Source organism: Misgurnus anguillicaudatus, chromosome 4 (genome assembly GCF_027580225.2).
Source record: "Misgurnus anguillicaudatus chromosome 4, ASM2758022v2, whole genome shotgun sequence".
Classification (NCBI taxonomy): Eukaryota; Metazoa; Chordata; class Actinopteri; order Cypriniformes; family Cobitidae; genus Misgurnus; species Misgurnus anguillicaudatus.
In genome coordinates this window covers 19,882,927-19,901,450 of record NC_073340.2, presented here as the reverse complement: position 1 = coordinate 19,901,450, position 18,524 = coordinate 19,882,927, and the positions used below count along the sequence as shown (strand labels likewise).

At 37.6% G+C, this 18,524-nt stretch overlaps 1 protein-coding gene across 3 annotated transcripts in view; it reads right to left on the bottom strand.

Moving 5' to 3' along the window:
• Positions 1 to 361: 361 nt before the first annotated feature.
• Positions 362 to 18,524, bottom strand: part of afap1 (actin filament associated protein 1) — a 76,584-nt gene continuing 58,421 nt past the window's right edge. For 2 of the 3 annotated variants that reach the window (XM_073866917.1, XM_073866916.1), the window contains exons 7-18: positions 17,451 to 17,543; positions 16,690 to 16,765; positions 13,051 to 13,200; positions 10,964 to 11,175; positions 10,603 to 10,748; positions 10,159 to 10,276; positions 9,235 to 9,456; positions 8,000 to 8,120; positions 7,416 to 7,580; positions 3,913 to 4,103; positions 3,626 to 3,790; positions 362 to 2,139 (exon numbers count right to left, since the gene is read on the bottom strand). In XM_073866917.1, the coding sequence (XP_073723018.1) occupies positions 2,113 to 2,139; positions 3,626 to 3,790; positions 3,913 to 4,103; positions 7,416 to 7,580; positions 8,000 to 8,120; positions 9,235 to 9,456; positions 10,159 to 10,276; positions 10,603 to 10,748; positions 10,964 to 11,175; positions 13,051 to 13,200; positions 16,690 to 16,765; positions 17,451 to 17,543 (1,686 nt within the window). In that variant the 3' untranslated portion in view covers positions 362 to 2,112. The remainder of the gene's footprint in view (positions 2,140 to 3,625; positions 3,791 to 3,912; positions 4,104 to 7,415; positions 7,581 to 7,999; positions 8,121 to 9,234; positions 9,457 to 10,158; positions 10,277 to 10,602; positions 10,749 to 10,963; positions 11,176 to 13,050; positions 13,201 to 16,689; positions 16,766 to 17,450; positions 17,544 to 18,524) is intronic. The other variant, XM_073866918.1, reaches the window with a different exon arrangement.

The following is an 18,524-nucleotide window of genomic DNA, read 5'->3' as shown; positions in this document are numbered from 1 at the left end:
AGTAAATAAAAGACAATGAACCACAGACAGGAATATCTTCAAAAGCAGTTTAATTCTTTTTATGTACAGTCCTTTAGTTGCCAAGTTGACAACAGTCGAGAGCATAATAAAACGGCATTATTTATAAGGTGCAAAACAAACAATAGTGTTTTTGAAAGCCCTTCCTTCCACCATCTCCCACCCTCAAAGCAAAATGACATTTAAAGCGAAATTGTTCACATTCCATAACATATGAGCCTTATTTCTGCAGCGACACAGAAAACAGCTTGAACTTAAAAGATTTTACTGTTTCAAAACAATAACTCATCATCACTCTCCAAAGAATTATTCTATTAAAGAATCACATCTACTTTTTTTCAGAGTCTCTTTTAAGACAAATGCACTGATACTAAGCTTTCATTATCCAGTGCAGCATTTTACAAAATAACTGGACAAATACTGTCATATAAAAGTTATGGGTCCAGATAGAAAAGAATAGAAAAATGTGTCCAAAAAATGGCAGGAGGCTTTTATAGCATAAGAAGCATCACGTCAAAAGCTAAGCTTCACTGTGCAATAAACAAGAAGTTATAAATGTGCTACTGTATGCACATGAATATGTCACACACACACATCTACATAAGCACCAAACCTCCATAATTTTGTTAAATTAGGAGTTAACAGTTTAAGCATTGCTTAAAAGCACCATTTTGATATTAAAGTGAAACATAACAGAGGTATGGACTCTCAAACAAACTTGCTTTAGAGTTTGAATCATTTTGACTTTCAAGATCTCTGCCAGACATTCTTTTGTTAAACCAAACATTCAATACTTTTAAGAAACGCGCTTACACCTGCATATGGAAAGCTAAAGAATTCAGTCTTAAAAAATTGTAAAGCAATTTCACATAGATGTTTTTGTTTTACCATACAGTACATATACAGTATAACTGTCAGTGTATTGATGTATTGCAGTGTTCAGATGAGGATGAATATATTCACACACAGGCACACACACATACATGACTGTTTCCATTGCAGTAGCTACATAAGCATGACTGCAGTGTGTGTTGGGGGAAAGTTAAAGGAAAAGTTCACCCAAAAATGAAAATGCTGTCATCATTCACTCACCCTCATGTTGTATAAGTTTCTTTATTCTGTTGAACACACAAGAAGACATTATGATAAATAATGTTAAGCACACAATTGATGGTACCCATTGATTTCCAAAATACTATGGAAGTCAATGGGTACCTTCTAGTGTGGGCTTACCATTATTTATCAAAATAAATTGTGTCCAACTCATACAGGGTGAGTAAATGATGACAAAATTTTCATTTATGGGTAAACTATCCCTTTAAATGAAAGCATATGAGTATTTTCAGGCCCAGTTTCCAGAGGAGCCAGCCAATAGAGGGCCACACCCTGGCCTAAGCTGCCCTGTTCCCTATGGGCTGTTGTTACCATAGTAACTGCTCCAGCCAAATGTCTGGACAGATCATCGAATTGAAAGTAACGGGCCAGGCACCAATAAGGAGGAAAGGCTTGTAAAACACTTTCATACCGATTACACTTTTTCTTTAAAGAACAAATTGTAATTTACATTTATCCCATTCCCAATAGAAGCTGCTCTCTATTACTAGCATGAAGCTAAATTAAAGGCATTACTAAATATCAACAAAAACAAACACAGAGAGGCTTATATTTACTTAAACATTTACAAATAAATACTTGGAGATTTTGTCTTCCATTGATGGCTTCTCGAAACCTTTTAGACGCAAGTGATTCCCGACTGAGACCAGTGAATGTCTATACATGATATAACATGCACATACAGTATATAGTTTGCAGTTATGGACCATAATCTGAGACACAAAGCATATGCTTTACAAAATAATAAAAAAAATCTATGTATTAATGCGGTTTACTATTAAAAATCGTCATTATTCAGTGATGATGCTTGAATAATAATAGTATAATAGCAGGTAACTTGATAAACTGGACTTCTCCAGAACTGAATTTCTTTTCTGAAAGATGATGTGTCTATGGTTCAGTCAATTCCACTTCAAAATCGCTCCGATATGGACAAAATTAAATAAATAGATATAATTAAAGAAAAAGTTGATAATGGACCTATGTGCCAGTTTTCATCTCCCATTCCTGTAAAGGAAAGAAAACAAAATTGCATTATGCAGTACATTTCTAGAAAATAAAGATATACTTAATAATTGAAGAGCTCAGATGCAAAACCCTCTAAGTGCACCTGACATGTTTTGTTTTCACAAATGTCATTTTAGTCATTTCATTGGTATTTAACAAATTTGACACTCTTTTGCTGCAAAACCCTTTAAAGGCAGGGTGCATGATTTTTGAAAAACACTTTGAAAAAGGGAGTCAGGCTGAGTACCAAAACACACTTGTAGCCAATCAGCAGTAAGGGGCGTGTCTACTAACCGACATCATTGTCTGGGTTGCGTACTGTATGTGTGAGGCGGGTCTATCATGCAAAAAGTCTACAGTCACTCCTCACAGTCCTTTCTGAAAAAAGGTTTCCTTTAACTGGGTAAAAAATCTTTTGCACCATGACGTATGCATGACGTCGTTTATCCAATTCTTCTTCCGTGGACTTAGATGGCTAAAAAATCATCACCGTGTTTAATTGATTTTGCCAACAAAGCAGTAGGCTATTTCTGAATGGCCTGAGCAGAGGTGGAGTCTGGGGGGGCAGTGTCCCCCAGTCCAAAGCCAATTATGATTTTGTCTGAGCAATCAAATAGAAATATAAGAATTCATATTTTATTTGTCTAATTGTAATATTAGGTAGACTGAGTACCTTACGACTAAAATAGTTTTATTTCATTTAAACCATATTTAAAACCATAAAGCCGCACTCTCTCGCTTATCTCAAAGTATTGCAGTACCCTTGTTTGCCGGTAGGTGCCCCCAATGCGCGAAAGCGAAACTCCACCCATGGGCATGACACCAGGATTAAGCGGATTTGAAGAGAAAGTATTGATGAACCTGCCCGGAGCAGCTTAATATTATTTGTCATTTTTGACAGAGATGATGTTTAGTAGCTTTTGCGTCTTAAGCTCTTATGAAACGGTTGAAATTCTACAAGGTGGCGTATTTGTTCCTCAGACATTGCACAATAAACGTGACACCCGAATATTTCATTTTAAATCGTGAATGAAAAGTGAGAGTCGAACGAATGTCCGGTAGTGAACTAATTGTTTACAGTATTTATATCCTAATTCGGTCAGAAACGTCAAGATTGTGAGGCAAACAAATAGTTTTGGATTAAAAGGCTTGGATATTCCATTTCCTTGGACTTTTGGGGATTTATGAACAATTTATTTTGGACAATTTCACCGAAGCGGATAAAGGGAAGATTTTGAAGGTAAGTAAATAACCTAAATGGCGCCGCTCGGTTAAGCGCTTTGTGTGTGCGCTTAATGGAATCCTGAGAGTCTAAGCTTTCAAACGATGTGCCACATGACCGTATATTTTCAAGATTTAATGCTTCAACGTTACAATGAGGTTTATGCAGCCTCACGTGCAAGGGAGGGGCTGTGCCGTACTTATCAGGTTAAGTGATGCTTAGAATAAATGTTTGGTGTGCGAATCTGTGTATGAACTTACTGACCTTGGCTTTCCTGAGGACGTGTCCTCGCACAGGTGAGGCTTTCTGTTGCGTCTGTCTGCGCAGCAGAGAGGCGCTGTTGACGGGCAGAGAGCAGGTCTCAGTGTCGCTGGTGTCACAGCTGGACATGGGCGAGTTGTCCACCGTCCTCCTTAATGACACTGGAGACTATAAACAGACAAGTTACAGTTTGACCTCCCCTGTCTTTAATGTCCAAAAACTGCAAGTGATCTAAACCTACAGTTACATGTACAGTAATTTCTCTGTAAATTGCCGCTGTTTTTACAGACCTGTGGGCTGGAGCTGCCCGTTTTGGGTTCAATGGTCAAGCCCAAAGTGACGCCTCCATTCAGGGCTTTCTTCAGACTTTCCTTCACCTCTGTCAGCTCCAGCTCCAGATTCACTCGCTCCTCCTCTTTCACTTTGCATTCCTCTTCCACTTTCTTAAGTCTCTCTGTCAGAGAGGCCTGAGATCGCTTACCTAGATTAACACAACTTGGCTGTTATTTAGTAAGGATGTCATACAAACACAGCAAATAAAGATATATTTGATGTTAAATATACAGTTTTCTTTTTATTGGATGATAATTCAGTGTGGGCAGGGCTACCCACACTACAATGTCACAGAAAAAGAAAAGTGTCCTGTTGCGTGTCATGGTTGTGGCTGGTTAAAGGTGCACTGTGTAACTTTTAGAAGGATCTCTTGACAGAAATGCAATATAATATATATTATCAGTGGTGTATAAAGACCTTACATAATGAACTGTGTTGTTTTTATTTACTTAGAATGAGCCGTTTTTATCTACATACACCGCGGGACCCCTAACATTTCGCTCTGCCATGTTTCTACAGTATTGTAACTGTTATACAGAGCATGTTTTGTCACTACATTGTGTCATATGGTGACATATTTGTCCTGTGCAACTACCATAGCTTCTCTATGCGTATCAAAAGTTCCAATTCACAACCTCACCGATAGATGCCGCTAAAATCTACACAGTGGACCTTTAAGACTCGAATAACAAAAAACACATGAGGTGTGTCCGAAACCGCTCCCTACCCACTATATAGTGCACTATATCAAGGGTCTGCCATTTTGTAGTGGTGTCCGAAACCTGAGTGAACAACTTAATTCCCTACATTCGTTCACTACTTTTTACCCACAATTAGTGCTGGGCGATAATTCGATAACGATAATTTTACCGATATAAACTTTTTCGATAAAACGATAAGGACAGTTCGATAAGTCATCGATAATGTTTACGTACTGTGCGTAATGTTGCGCAAGCACTTCCGGATGCGGCACGCGCTCTTGGTTTACAATCACAGTGTCAGTAAGACTTGAAGGAGTGGAAGATGAGGCAAGTTATTCATTTATTAGATGATTTTCGCGATGCGGATAACTCGGACGGATTCGCGGAAACAATTTTCTTGTGTGTAATGTTGGACGCGCAAACAGGGTTCGTCAAACACAGCAGACACAATAGGCGCTGTATATTGTACTTTCTTTTAGTGTCCGCCTTGTGCACGCACACATCCGCACAGCTTTAAAAGTATATTTACAGGACATTCACAAATTCAGGAAACTGAGGAAAAACAGCAGATCCACCACTGCAGTGAATATAGTGTATGCATATGTGCGCTCCCGCATTAACGTGATGCATCCATTTATCAGCGTGTATAGCTCGTATATGTATAACACACGCGTGATCACTGAACTAAGTTTTCTTTTTGGTTTAAGTGAACATAAACAGTTGGATGTTACTCAGTATATTAAAAACTTAAAGCAGTCTGTCTTGGGTCTTAAAGTGACAGTAGCCTGCTGCTTTCTGTGTCAGAAATGTGTTGATTTCATAACAAATATATTTACATTAAATACAGATGCCTGAATATTAAAATAACATTTTAATATTTGTATTTGTCATGTTCTGCATAAAAAATAGTTTAAAACCATTATTAACTGTTTGGTTTTTACAATTTTCATCTAGGAGCAAAAATCTGCCTTTAAATTTGACAGGAATAAAGATTTGTTATTTATCATGATTATTATCGATATCGACTGATTTGGAAAACATTTTCTTGATAATTTTATTGTCATAACGCCCAGCCCTACCCACAATGCACTCTGATTTTGAGGGTACATTCGATGTACACCCACTGAATCATATTTCCCATGATGCAACGGGAGACGAACGCGTAACTTGAATCAGCTGAAGGATACTGACAGTAAACACCAAATATTTACGTTTATAGACCTTTACTTCCGGTGTCAGTTTTTTAATGGTCTGACTATTTGCTAGACTGAATTCTTGAACAAATACCTAATCGAAAATAACAAATGTTTTGGTTTCCTAGGTATCCTACGTGTTGTTTTTTTGCTCGTTATATAAATAAACTACGTTTAAAGTACTTTGTTGTAATTATTCTTAGCGGAGTTTACCGGAAGTTACGTGTTGACCACAGACGCCGCATGTTTATGTTGTTACTGCTGAAACCGTCTATACACTTTTGTTAGTTCTTGTTGTCAGTTATTTTCTACTTTTTGAAATTAAATAAAAAATAATTGCGATATCTTTTATTTAAAATATAATACACATTTTTATTAAACAATAAATAAACACCAGTAAATAAATATGATAAGCAGTTGTTTTGTTCTCTTTATTATTAACTAATACAATAAACAAATGATGTGACAAACAGTAAGAAAGTAAACTTTACCGTTTCACAGTACAATCAATAAAGCCACACAGGTGTAAAGGGGGTCGCACACCGGCCCCACAGCTCAGCGCCGCGCCACATTGAGTCGCGTCTAGGACAACTCGGAGGTTTCGTAAACCGGAAGTGCACATTAAAGAGTAACTAAACCCTTAACCAACTTTTTTTAGTTAATGATCTGTAAGAATGATGCTTTATTAGTGCTGTTCATTAATTTTAGTAAGTTTTTTGACATTTGGATATAAAGTGTTTCAATACTACAACATATGGTGTAAAAAAGTCTGAGTGCTGCCCTCTTCAGGTTGAACGGTGGCTACTGCAGTTGAATTTTCCTATTGGATGTTGGGTCCAAAAAGTAACTCGTGACGTAAGCAGGTTCAAGCTCACCACGCCCTTGTTACGACCACATGCTTGGTACGAGCTTAGTTCATCCCCTCTATCTCCGTTGGGATCTGCCCACTTTTCTTGCATTTTTCAAATATTGCCAGTGGGTGGAGTCAGGCTCTGACCAGGGGTTTAGTTACGCTTTAAATAGCGTGAGCTTTGTCAGATAGCGTCTATTTCAAAATGCAAAATATACGTTAGCAGCCAATGTTAATCGTTAATGATTTAGGACAAATATGATGGTATTTAATGTTAAATTATGTGAGTGGCGCAACAGGGATTTGAGCAACTTCCTGAGTCAAAGCTGGGCGGCGCGAACAGGCGCCACCTGGCGGCACCAATGTGTGTATACTCATAGAAAGCAATGTGTTTGATTATTTTAGAACGGCGCGGCGCTGCCCGGCGCTGAGCTGCGCGGCCGGTGTGCCATCCCCTTAAGGGTTTATGACGAAACTCTGCGACAGCTCTCTGACGCATGGTATTTACGTCAGTGTCGCTCACTTATTTTCATTCCCTTCTTCCCCATATAGTGGACTCAATTGTCATTTGCTATATAGGGAATAGTGAATGAGGGAGCGGACGCAGCTATGGCTTGTGTCTGTTGTATTGTTTGATATGTGCGTATGGTTTCTGTAGGAAACACTGATACAGAATCAACCAAAAGACACAAATACACATGCAAAGGCATCCTCACCTGTGCTGTTTTCTATAGCGGTACGGAGGTCCTTTCTGTCTTTCTTCAACTGGGTCAAGCGGTTTCGAATTTCCTGTTTCCTCTTCATCAACTCATCCTCTTTCGCCTGAAGCTTCTTGGCATCTGCCTCCACTCTGTTTTTCCCATACTTATACTGATCCACACCTGTAAGAGTTAACGATGCAGAATCATTAGAACACATCACGCACCATAAACACGGATGAAAAAACTGTTCGAATATAAACCATATGTAAATATTTGTTTGTCCATGTAAATAGGCCATTGAATAATTGCCTGAGTGAGCTGCATGTGGACAGACTGCCTGTCTTAAATGGAATTTGGGGTGACTGAGTTTACAAAGGAGCATGTCAACAGAGATGCCTGCTGTCTAAAAGCACTGCAATTTCCACATACCGCCATTCTCCACAAATCTGTGTGGCTTCTTTTTCCTTGAAAGAAATTAGTGGTGTAATAGCTAGGATAGTGGCTGCAGACTTAACGTCTGCTTAGTTCAGTTTTTGCTGAATGTCCACTTGTTAAAAAGTAAGGGTTCATTTTGAGATTATCTGTTCAAAATCGCTTACTAGAATTGTTGCGTTTTACTGGAAGAGTGCCGCTGGTTCCGTTGGCTTTTTTGGGCTGGTTCTTGTCCAGCTTCTGCTTCGCGGCTATCCCATTGGTGGTCAGGGATTTCTTTCCTTTCAGCTGAACGGCAGAAAGAAACAGCTGTGAGTGCAAACGTAGCCACGATTTACTGCAGACAAAAACTGAAGTTAAACTCTGACGAGGGCCACCAGCAAATATATGGTATTTAAGCACTTTCACTGTTAGCACCTGTTAGAGTTTTGTGATTTGTGAAGGTTAACACTTCATGCAATTACTTTCACAGACATATCAAAGGTTACTTCAGCAAACCACATTCGCCACATGTGGCTTGACTATTTGTTGTACTGTAGTCATGCTTTAGCTGGCAGTGACATTTTCTCTGACTGTATGTCTGGCTCATAAAATTTCTTCCATAGCAAATAAAGGCTTCATTATCCATACATAACCATTATTACCACCCGGCACATAGACAGACATGGGTATTACTGTATATGCTGTAGATCAAAAGCAGTCATTATTGCAGCTGGGTGGTCCATAACACATGCACACTATAATACTTGAGTGTTTGACATTGCTTTGTAGTGTAATTCATAAAAAAAGGACATATGTCCTATATTATCAAACATCCAACATGTGCATCAACACTAGCATGATTGGCAACTGATGTTAGGTTTAAAACGCACAGTACGATGCCAACTGCTGCTGACACTTAAACCTGCTTCCTATTAATGCCACAGTTTTGTAGAGACAAGCTTACGCATATTGAGTTTCTACACAAGAGCGCCCTCTGGCTTTTGGATGTAGCGCATTTCACCATAATTCAATGTGAAGCGTAGCAAGCATCATCAGCCGATTTATCGGTTCACCCCTTGTTAATACATATTGTTTCTTTAATATTTGTATTTTGCTTTATAAAAGCAATATGGTACTTTAGTGCTTAATGTGAATAAGCCAACGCTGAAGGGGTTGCAGGCCCTGCGCCTCGTGTCATGCATAACATCACCCGTCTGCCAAGCCATGATGACTTATTTCATGATACAGCCCCCCCTCTTTTACCTTACTGCTTACATGTAGTTATTTAAAATGAAAATGTAAGCAAGGCTAAGCAATAAGGCCTCATATTTGAAAATAAAATGAATGTAAAATGTCAAACAGTGTTTTATTTTACCTGTATTTATCCAAAAGCATTAGACAAACAGTCTAGGTTAGTCACCTGATTAGTGTTAGTTTTAGCAGCTGAGGAAGAGGACAGAGATTTGGTGGAGGTTGGTGTGTTGTAATGCCCTGAAGATGACGGGCGGTTAGATTTGGGTGAGTAGCGAGATGCTAGTTTGGGGGAGGGCATGTTTTCGTAAAGATCTGTATTCTCATAATGAGTCTCCTCCTTCCAGAGGTGATCCCTTGAAGTTGGGGAGGAATACAGCACACCTGGTGCCTTCCGTATCGCAAGCGTGCAAGCAAGAAAAGAGCAATTTTATGAAAGATGAGGTAGAAAGTTAAGACAGGCTTAGGAAGAAAGAGAAAAGGTAAGAATTTGTTGATAAATCTGATGCTTACCGTACCGTATTTTCCGGACTATAAGTCACATGAACCAACCATTACCATCTACAGCCGCGAGAGTACTCTCTATGCTGCTCCTGTATTTATGTAATTCAATGGATTCAGTGATGCGGAATGACTTCGGGACCTTTTTGAACTTGAATTGACTTGTCGTGTTAATTTAGCCTATTCAGCCATCCAGGTATGTTCTGTATGCTATTGTGTATCGTGTAAATAACTGTTAATGTTACTTTAACATGTACGGACATCTATTCAGCCTGCTGTTCTGTGTGCTATTGTTTAGTTGAATAACTTGCCTTTCCAGATTAAATGTCTGTTCTTCGGCTTGTATTTTGTGAAATAATTTTCTAAATAAATGTGACGTATAGTCCAGTGCGACTTATATATGTTTTTTCCTCTTCAAAACGCATTTTTGACTGATGCAACTGATGCGACTTATACTCTGGAGTGACTTATAGTCCAGAAAATACGGTATGTCAGTTTTATTAGCGAAATAATATTATATAAGTTATTGTAGCAAAAATCCGGTCAGGACACTACTTTAGTGATTTCATGTGTGTTCATGCATCTCAGGTACCGTTCCATTGATGCAGGGTACATCATCATAATGCAGAGCAACACCTGATGGGCAGGCATAACCATTGACCGGGTTATCCAGGTATGGGTTTGGTGACACCGCACGCTTGCTGGTGAAACTGAGAACACAAACATGCATTCTTACACATACAAATCTTATACAAAAACTTAAAACTTTAAACAACTCTGAAATCTGCTACTATAATTTCACTTTAGAAAATTTGTAAAATGCTTCATAGTGACATGAATCATTTATTTTTGGACCGTCCAAACAAAACTGATTCGCTTAAACAAAACAGACTTTTCAATGCTACATTTGAGGGAATACACTTCTGTTTTATTACCTCGGTTCGTTTAAAGTTGTGTGTGCAACACAATGTGACAGTAGCAATACTACGTTAACATGTAAATAGCCTGACAAAAAAGTGCTACAGTAGGTGCTCACCAAAATGACTGCTTGGCCAGCTGAATGACATTAGCAGTGGTTTCCACGTCAATGTAATCGTAGTGTAATGCAGCGGGATCAGTCGTGGAACCTGTTTCTGCCAGCAACACCCCCAACCACCTCCCCATACTCTCAGAGGAGGATGCCTGATGAGAAAAAGAAGCAAAGAAAGACGCAATGAAGGAGCGTCATCGGAACATGAGACAAGTAAAACTAATCTAAGCAGACTCTGCAAATCTACTCTACACATGATACGGCAATGACATCATTACGAGAGCCAGCCAACCAAACCATCTTTTCCCCGAGGTCCTGTTTCAAACGCATTATTCGACTCGCATAAACTAGGGGAATTGGCGCGTACCTCCAGAACGGCAACCTCCTGTCCGTTGCGTAGCAGACGGAAGGCGAAGGGATGTTTGGAGTCCAGCCCTGGAATGACCTCACAACCCCGCAGAGGCAGAGATGCCATGTGCGTCTTCAGATCCGCCCTGTCCTTGTGCAGCAACAGCTGGTTGTCTTTCAGCTGGCACCAGCGCTCTCTCCAGCGATTATTGGATAGCACATTCAGATAGCCTGTTAATTAAGAACAGTTTCATGAGATTTATATTGCAGTCAAAGGCAGACGTGCATGGAAAGCTGCTCTGTAAGTATAATCTGCAAATCATCTAGAAGTATGATTTGTAGCTTTATCAAGCAGTATATGGCCAATTAATACAGAGTCCACACTCAAAATATTAGCTTTTTGGTAGCATATGGGAATAGGGTTAGGACCCATTAACACCAAGAACGATAACAAAAAACTTTTACTATACAGTTACACATCTAAAATTATACAACATTCTAAATTTAGGAGTCCACAACACAGCTATAATTATAAACATTTAGAGGATCAGCATGGTTGGCAACAATTTCAGAGCATCTTTTATAGCTGATTATGAATGATTAAACATTGTCAGCCAAACAAATTTCATTTGAATTTAAAGAGTTTGCACATTTAAAATGTGAAACTGCATTGCAATGTAACATTATCATCTATTGGTGCGGACGCTAATATAATTATAGTCATTCTTATGTGGCATTCACACCAGACGCGAAAGAGGTGGCAAGCGTGAGTGATTTACATTTTAAGTCAATGCAAAGACGCGAATAGGCATCCTGCGGTACGCATGAATGGCGCGGTGCAAATGACATAGAACGCAATTGAAAAATCTGAACTTTGGCCGCGGTAACCAATAAGGAGCTTGCTCTAGTAGTCACGTGATTACAGGGAGCAAGCGGAGTCCCAGAAGCCCCTCCCATGAAGCAAATTTCCGCATGAATGTCTCGAATGACTAGAATTTCACGAGCGGCTTTCACGCGCGAATGAAGCAAGTAAAATCAAAAGGTTCAAGCGTTCCTCACGCGGCTGGTGTGAAAGTACCATTATAGTTATCGTTTTTGGTGTGAACAGGCCTTTACATGTGATACCCTCCTAAAGAGAGATTCCAACGGTATGAATGATTTTTGAGAGTCCAGCTGCGTGCTGTAAATAAAATACAATTATCTAAAAATGTATAACGCCTGTTATTAAACATGAACATGCCTAGAAATACTTCTTTAAACATCAGTATAAAACTTAACAATATTACTACAACTAATAAAAATAAAATTATAGTTGTAGTGTTTTTTATTAATGACTTGTCTGTTCGCTTCATATTTTTTTTAAATTCATAAGCCATCATAATCTACAATCAAAACGTTAACTTCCTCCCCTACTCGAAACGACCTCTCTTCACTTTCTGTCACGAGGAATGACGCGAGGGCGGGGCTATAGGAGATTTCGCCAATTAGCATCATGGCCCAACTTTCAAAGATCCAATCAGTGGCCGGTTGCATAAACATAGCCGTTGACGTTAAGACTGCGTTTTAAGATTGATTCTGACTAACTAGCAATTAGTTAGGGCTAATCAGTCTTATTATTTGGATTTAAATTAGACCAATCTACCTTTCTATGTCACATACTTAAAACAGATATGATCAGTCTTGAAGAAAAAAATTCATGACTAACTTTTAAAGCTAGTCTTAAAGTTTTATGCAACCGGCCAGGTCTCAATGGATAAAAGCAAGTCCCTCCCGAATTTTTCCTCCTTTTAGAAGCTATTTTACTCAGATATACGTCGTAAAATGGAAAACAAGACAATCAATACTTCTGTTTCATGGTGACTTTAAATCTTAATCGGGCAGTTTCCCGGACAAGGCTTATCCTAGGCCCAGACTAAACTGCATGTTTGGGCGCCTTAATTTAAAAAACATGTTGCACTGACATATTTTAACATACATCAGTGCCATTGTTTTGTCTCAAGATGCACACTAGTATTGCAAGGTATGTTTGTAAAAACTACTTAATATACTACTTAATATTAGAAATAATATATAATATATAAGAAACCAGTGCTTGCGACTGCTTACCACATGTTGGGACATCTTCTTCTGCCGATGATGTCTGTTCATCAGTGGAAGGCTTTTTCTTGCCCAGGCTGATGATTTTAGTGATTTTCTTTCCAGTTACCCGCCCCACGGTGCCTTTCTGCTCTGATTTAGAGCTCTTTTTGCCTTTGGCTGCAAAATGAGTCAAATTAGTGTCAGTGCATGAAATACATTTATGGGATTTCATCATGTAATATATTATAAACTGATGCTAGATATCAAGGGACCGGTTGGTATTGCAAATATAACAAGGGATGGGTTTGGAAAACACATTTTGTGGATTATGGAAAATTACAAATCCACATAGCTAATGGAATTAAATGGGAAGAAAATATCGACTGTATCTATGTCCTTAAGTCTCTATTGGACCACAGAGAAAGTAGCTAAACAAACAATGACTTCAGGGACATTACCATACAATGGTGTGGTCTGTGGTGCTTAATGGTTTGGTAAGAAAAAAATCACTTTTGAGCCTTCGTGAGGGAATATATTGTAGAAATGGTTTAAAGGTCCTATTTCATACCGGTAAGGACTAACGTGAGCAAACTAGTGGTTTAATATCTGGCCTGGGATAAAATGTTTTAGATGCAAGAACAAATTACACCCTCTTTTGTAAGGTCTTTACTACAGAAAGTAAAGTATATATAACGACACAGTAAACAGACAGTGAAACTTGTGCCCATCAGAAGGTTTTTGTGAAGATTACATCTTAGTTTATGAATCCTTTAATTAAAGTCAAGCCCATCCGAAGCCAGAGTCCTCTACAGTTTGACTGTCTCTGCACAGCAGCCTCAGGCATGAGGCAAAACCCAGAGTCACAGATGCAAAAACCATTGGCCGCTTCAAAAGGCCCATATGTATATAGTGCTTTATATCATGAGGGAAAATTCTGTGATCAGGCAATTTGATTTCACAGTAGTCTCGGCACCTACAACAGCTGGAAAGAATGCGACTAATTTGATTAATCCGCATGGTATTTTCGGGTTTTTTCCTTCTCTCATCATCATCAAAAGGTATAACAGTTGGGTGTTGGTGTAATGTAACATCATCTCAGGTGCTTGTTACAGCCAAAAACAAACTTGGTGGGAAAATACAGCTGTGCACATTTTTCAGATGGACAACTAAACATCATTAAATTGAACATTAAACTAGTGATGCTTCTTTACATTTTCTATACACAGAGCTCAAATTCATTGCATTTTCATGTTCTCTTTTGATTGACAGGATATATCCGCCATGACTATCGGCTGTTTTTAAACTATTAGCCGATAACCGATTGTGTGAAAAATTGCTTTAACCTCCTAAGACAAAAGCTTTTTTTTTTTTTCAGATTTCTTCCGGCTATTTTAGGGTTAGGAAGAACCAAAAAATAAAATAACCAAATATTTTTCTTTGAACGTGAAGCAGTGTAATTGTCCACGTTTGTGTACAACAGGTTCAAGTTACTCAGAATTATATACTATGGTGCAAACAACAAAAAATTTAATGTCCACGTATGTGGACACACCAGGTCTAAGGAGGTTAATTTAAAAATTATAATTTTTAATGCGTTAAATAATAGCGCAAATACCAGTAAATTGACAAGCACAAATCTTAGTAAATCGCGTTGTGTGATTCATTTAAATAATGTCCTTATTCTCGTCTGAAAGGGAAACTCCTACAAATGCATTATGGGTGATTCTCGCGAAATTAGACTTATGAGATGTCATGAAACATTTTGATAAAAAAAGTAAATGCAAAGTAAGAGTATCAAAATAAGAAGCATAAAGTTACAAACATCTCTTCATGTACTATTTTGCACATGATTTCAAATGACATCATACAAACCAATTTTGTTGTTTTTTCCACATTTAAGGGGAAAATTTTCATTCCATGACTGGATTTGGGTTCTTTGACATAGAAATATTTATAATTAAAAAAAAAAAAAAAAGCTTCAGTGCATGTTTTACTATAAACATTTACAGTAAAGAAACATGTGGTATTTAGTGATTATTGGTAAATGTAGAGACAATAATAAGGAATATAAATGTGTCCAAGAAAAAAAATGTCATCCTCCACAACAATTTTCAATCATTGTTTAAACCCTTAATGAACTAACATTTAAAAAAATTGTTGGAAGGGACATACAGTTGTGTTCAAAATTATTCAACCCCAACTGAAATTGACTGTGACACTCAAGATGGCTACCAGGTAAGCAGTTCTTATAAAAGTTGAAATTTTGTTTGACATAGTACCTAGACAGCTTTTTAGTTCTCACTACCAAAACATGAGTTTGTAAATGCATATATTTAATGTAATATCATGTTGCGGTAGTTATTATTTTTGATAATGATAATTTAAAAGATGTAAATAATTCTATAGGAAATATGTTTTAAATCCTCTAAAAATAATGGTTATAGTAAGTTCAGACCTTAATCTTATATGTGAAAAAAAATTGGCTTCAAGGCTTTTTAAAAAATCTGATGCTGGACACCTTTTAAGGCTGGACTTCGTGAGAATTACCCATATGTAATAAGATCAGCTGCAAAAACTATGGTGCCCACGCCTTTTCAGCACAAATTTTTCCCAGAGTGTCTTAAGTAATTCCTAACAGTAGTATTTTTAACAGCAAAAGAGGTTTTGCGCTGACGTAAGATGTTAGTAAATCAGGCCCTATAGTTTTAAAGAATCTCAAACTTATATTACATGACAAACATAAGGTTTATTTGTAGGTTATGATTTTCAGAGGTCAGCTACCTCTATAAAAACAGCACAGCCGTTTTTGTGATTTGTAGCCTTAAAGCACAGCTATCAATCATACAAGCATGCAGATGCAACAGGCTTGGAATCGGGTCAAATTAGGCAACGTTCCCCACTAACATGTTTTAGGCAAGACAGTGCTCTGTCTTTAACTGAAAAAAAAGAAAAAAATAGGGCAAAAAGGAATTCCACAGAACCTGAAACAGATGTCCTGAAAAGTTCAATCCCAGAGCGAGACTGCATAGTGTAAATACTGGATAAATAATCCTATTAGATCTACTTGTCTAGTGCTTGGCTTTGTTTGAATAATGCAATCTTTCTGATTAAATAAACATCAACATAACAGGATTAAACTTTGGTGTAAACTTAAGTATTTTGTTTTTATGTACAAATGTAATGACTGTCCTTCTGGTGTTTTTTGGAAATTCTTTAAAAAGAAGCAGAAGACTTACAGTTATAATTGAAGAGCTCAGATGAAAAAGCAGCTAAACTCCACCTCCATCAAAAATGAGGTAATATTGATCAAATGCTCTCGGCACATATTAAACGTTCATCAAATACTTGTGCTTTAATTACGCTTAACCCAGATATACCTGTTTGTCGGCAGAATCAGTTAAATGCCACAACATTTTTTTAGCAAAGTGCACGGAAGAAAAATAGGATGAACAGCGGTGCGTGTACCTCATGGTGCAAACGTTTCTCACCCTGTTAAAGGAGGTTTACCAAATATATTAGGATATTGACCAAATTTTTTAACTTTTAGATTTATTCAGAAAGGATAGTGAAGAGTGACTGGAGATTTTTGCATGGGTTTTGCGGTGAAAGACTTAAAATTGCAGGCAAGGGAAATCAGATAAAAAACTGAAATGAAGTTTGTCTTACCTGGATCTTTGCCATCTGAAATGCCATTCTCATGGCAGGGCTCTCCATCTGAACTGGGTCTATCACAGGACAGTTTCTGTAAAATGAGTTAAGTTATTTAAAAACTGGGAAAAAAACACTTTAAATTATATCAGGAGAAGGGACCTTGAAGTGCAGACAACAATGCTTTCTGTTTTTATATATTTATTGACAAAGAGCACAGGCATAGACATGCAGTGCATACTAAACTCCATAGGCTTAAACTTCAGCAGCCAACCCAAACAAAACTTCGAGAGCATCTGTTTAGAATTAAGCGTGAAAAATTTGAATAGGCTCAGGCATGCTGTGCCAGTTTAAGAGGGTTAACATTAAAACCCTTTAGATTTCTCTTAAAAACAACACACATGCACGTAAACATACGAATAGATTTCAAACCATGGCAAAACTAATGTGATGGCATGCCGTGAAGTATGATAAGATCACATTTCCACTCACACCTATTTACTCTTGCCAGCAGCACATATCCATGGCATGATGGAATTTGGTACATGAAGCTTTAAAAGCCCTTCATGTCTTGGCAGCAAAGCCACTATGCAGAAATACAAAAGGGAGGCATGCAGGGAACTAAGGTGTGGTGGTGAAGCTGGCAGACGTACTGCTACACAGACTCACAAACCTGCGTGTACTGTAGGTAAACCAACATGTATTCTGCATTTATTGTAAATTCACATGCACATAGATTTAGTTTTAGATTATTATTTTTTATTGCTATGGATTTGTACCTTCTCAAGCTCTGTTTTGTGAACAGGGGAACCCGATCTGTCAAAGTCCAGCACTCCGTTTCCATTAATGCAGACCTCCCTCATCACTTTAAGGGACCAGAGAACAAAGATTAGTGCAGAATATACAAAATTTAGACATTAGTAATCCACATTTATATGAGGGGGCTCTTTATTAGGACAAATATAGAAACACTGCATCTTACATGTTAAATTGTTCAAAAGGACTTAGCTTAGCTGGTAAAGCATTGCTTTGGATAAAAGCATCTGCCAAATGCTTAAATTTAAATTAATGCATTTGTAATTACTGGATTCAAAGTTTTGCAGCCAAATTCTTTATATAAACTAGAAAACAAAATTAAATAACCGAAAAACAATAAGGAGGGAATTTATTATATTTCTATTGACTTTTTCATTATAAGGAAATCAAAAATGTAAAAATATATGAGCAGCTCAGACGCAAAATCCACTTAACGCAATCTCTGTCAAAAATTATATAATGATATTAACCCAATGCTTTCAGCACATTATATGTTCATCAAATACCTTCCCTTAATCCAGCTAATCCCTCTATAAGTGCATGGACGATAAATTGGATGAACATTCAATCTTGTGTCCCTTGTGGGTACTTGGACCTAAATACTGTTTACTTAGTAAACTTTACTACCTGTATGTCTTGTCCAAAGTTAATTTGTTTTAGAAGTGGAGGTTTTTACCCCAAAAAACTGCAAGCACTTAGAGGGTTTTGCAGCGAAAGACAATCAAATTTGTTAAATACCAATTAAATGACTAAAGTGACATTAAATAAGGCATTTATATGAATGACTAATCAGTCCCTCCAGTTTTCAGCCAAAATCAACAAAATGTTGCATTATTTTGCGGTCTTGCATAATTTGTTTGGCAAAATAATCACAAAATGTCTCATCATTTTTTATAAAATTATATACTATTCTGTCATGATACAGAATAGACAACTTGGTGAACATTTCTTACTTTATTTTACGCACATGAACAAACTATTTTCATGCTAAAAAAGAATATGTATAATGAATATGTTTGACGAATGTTGCTTTTTCA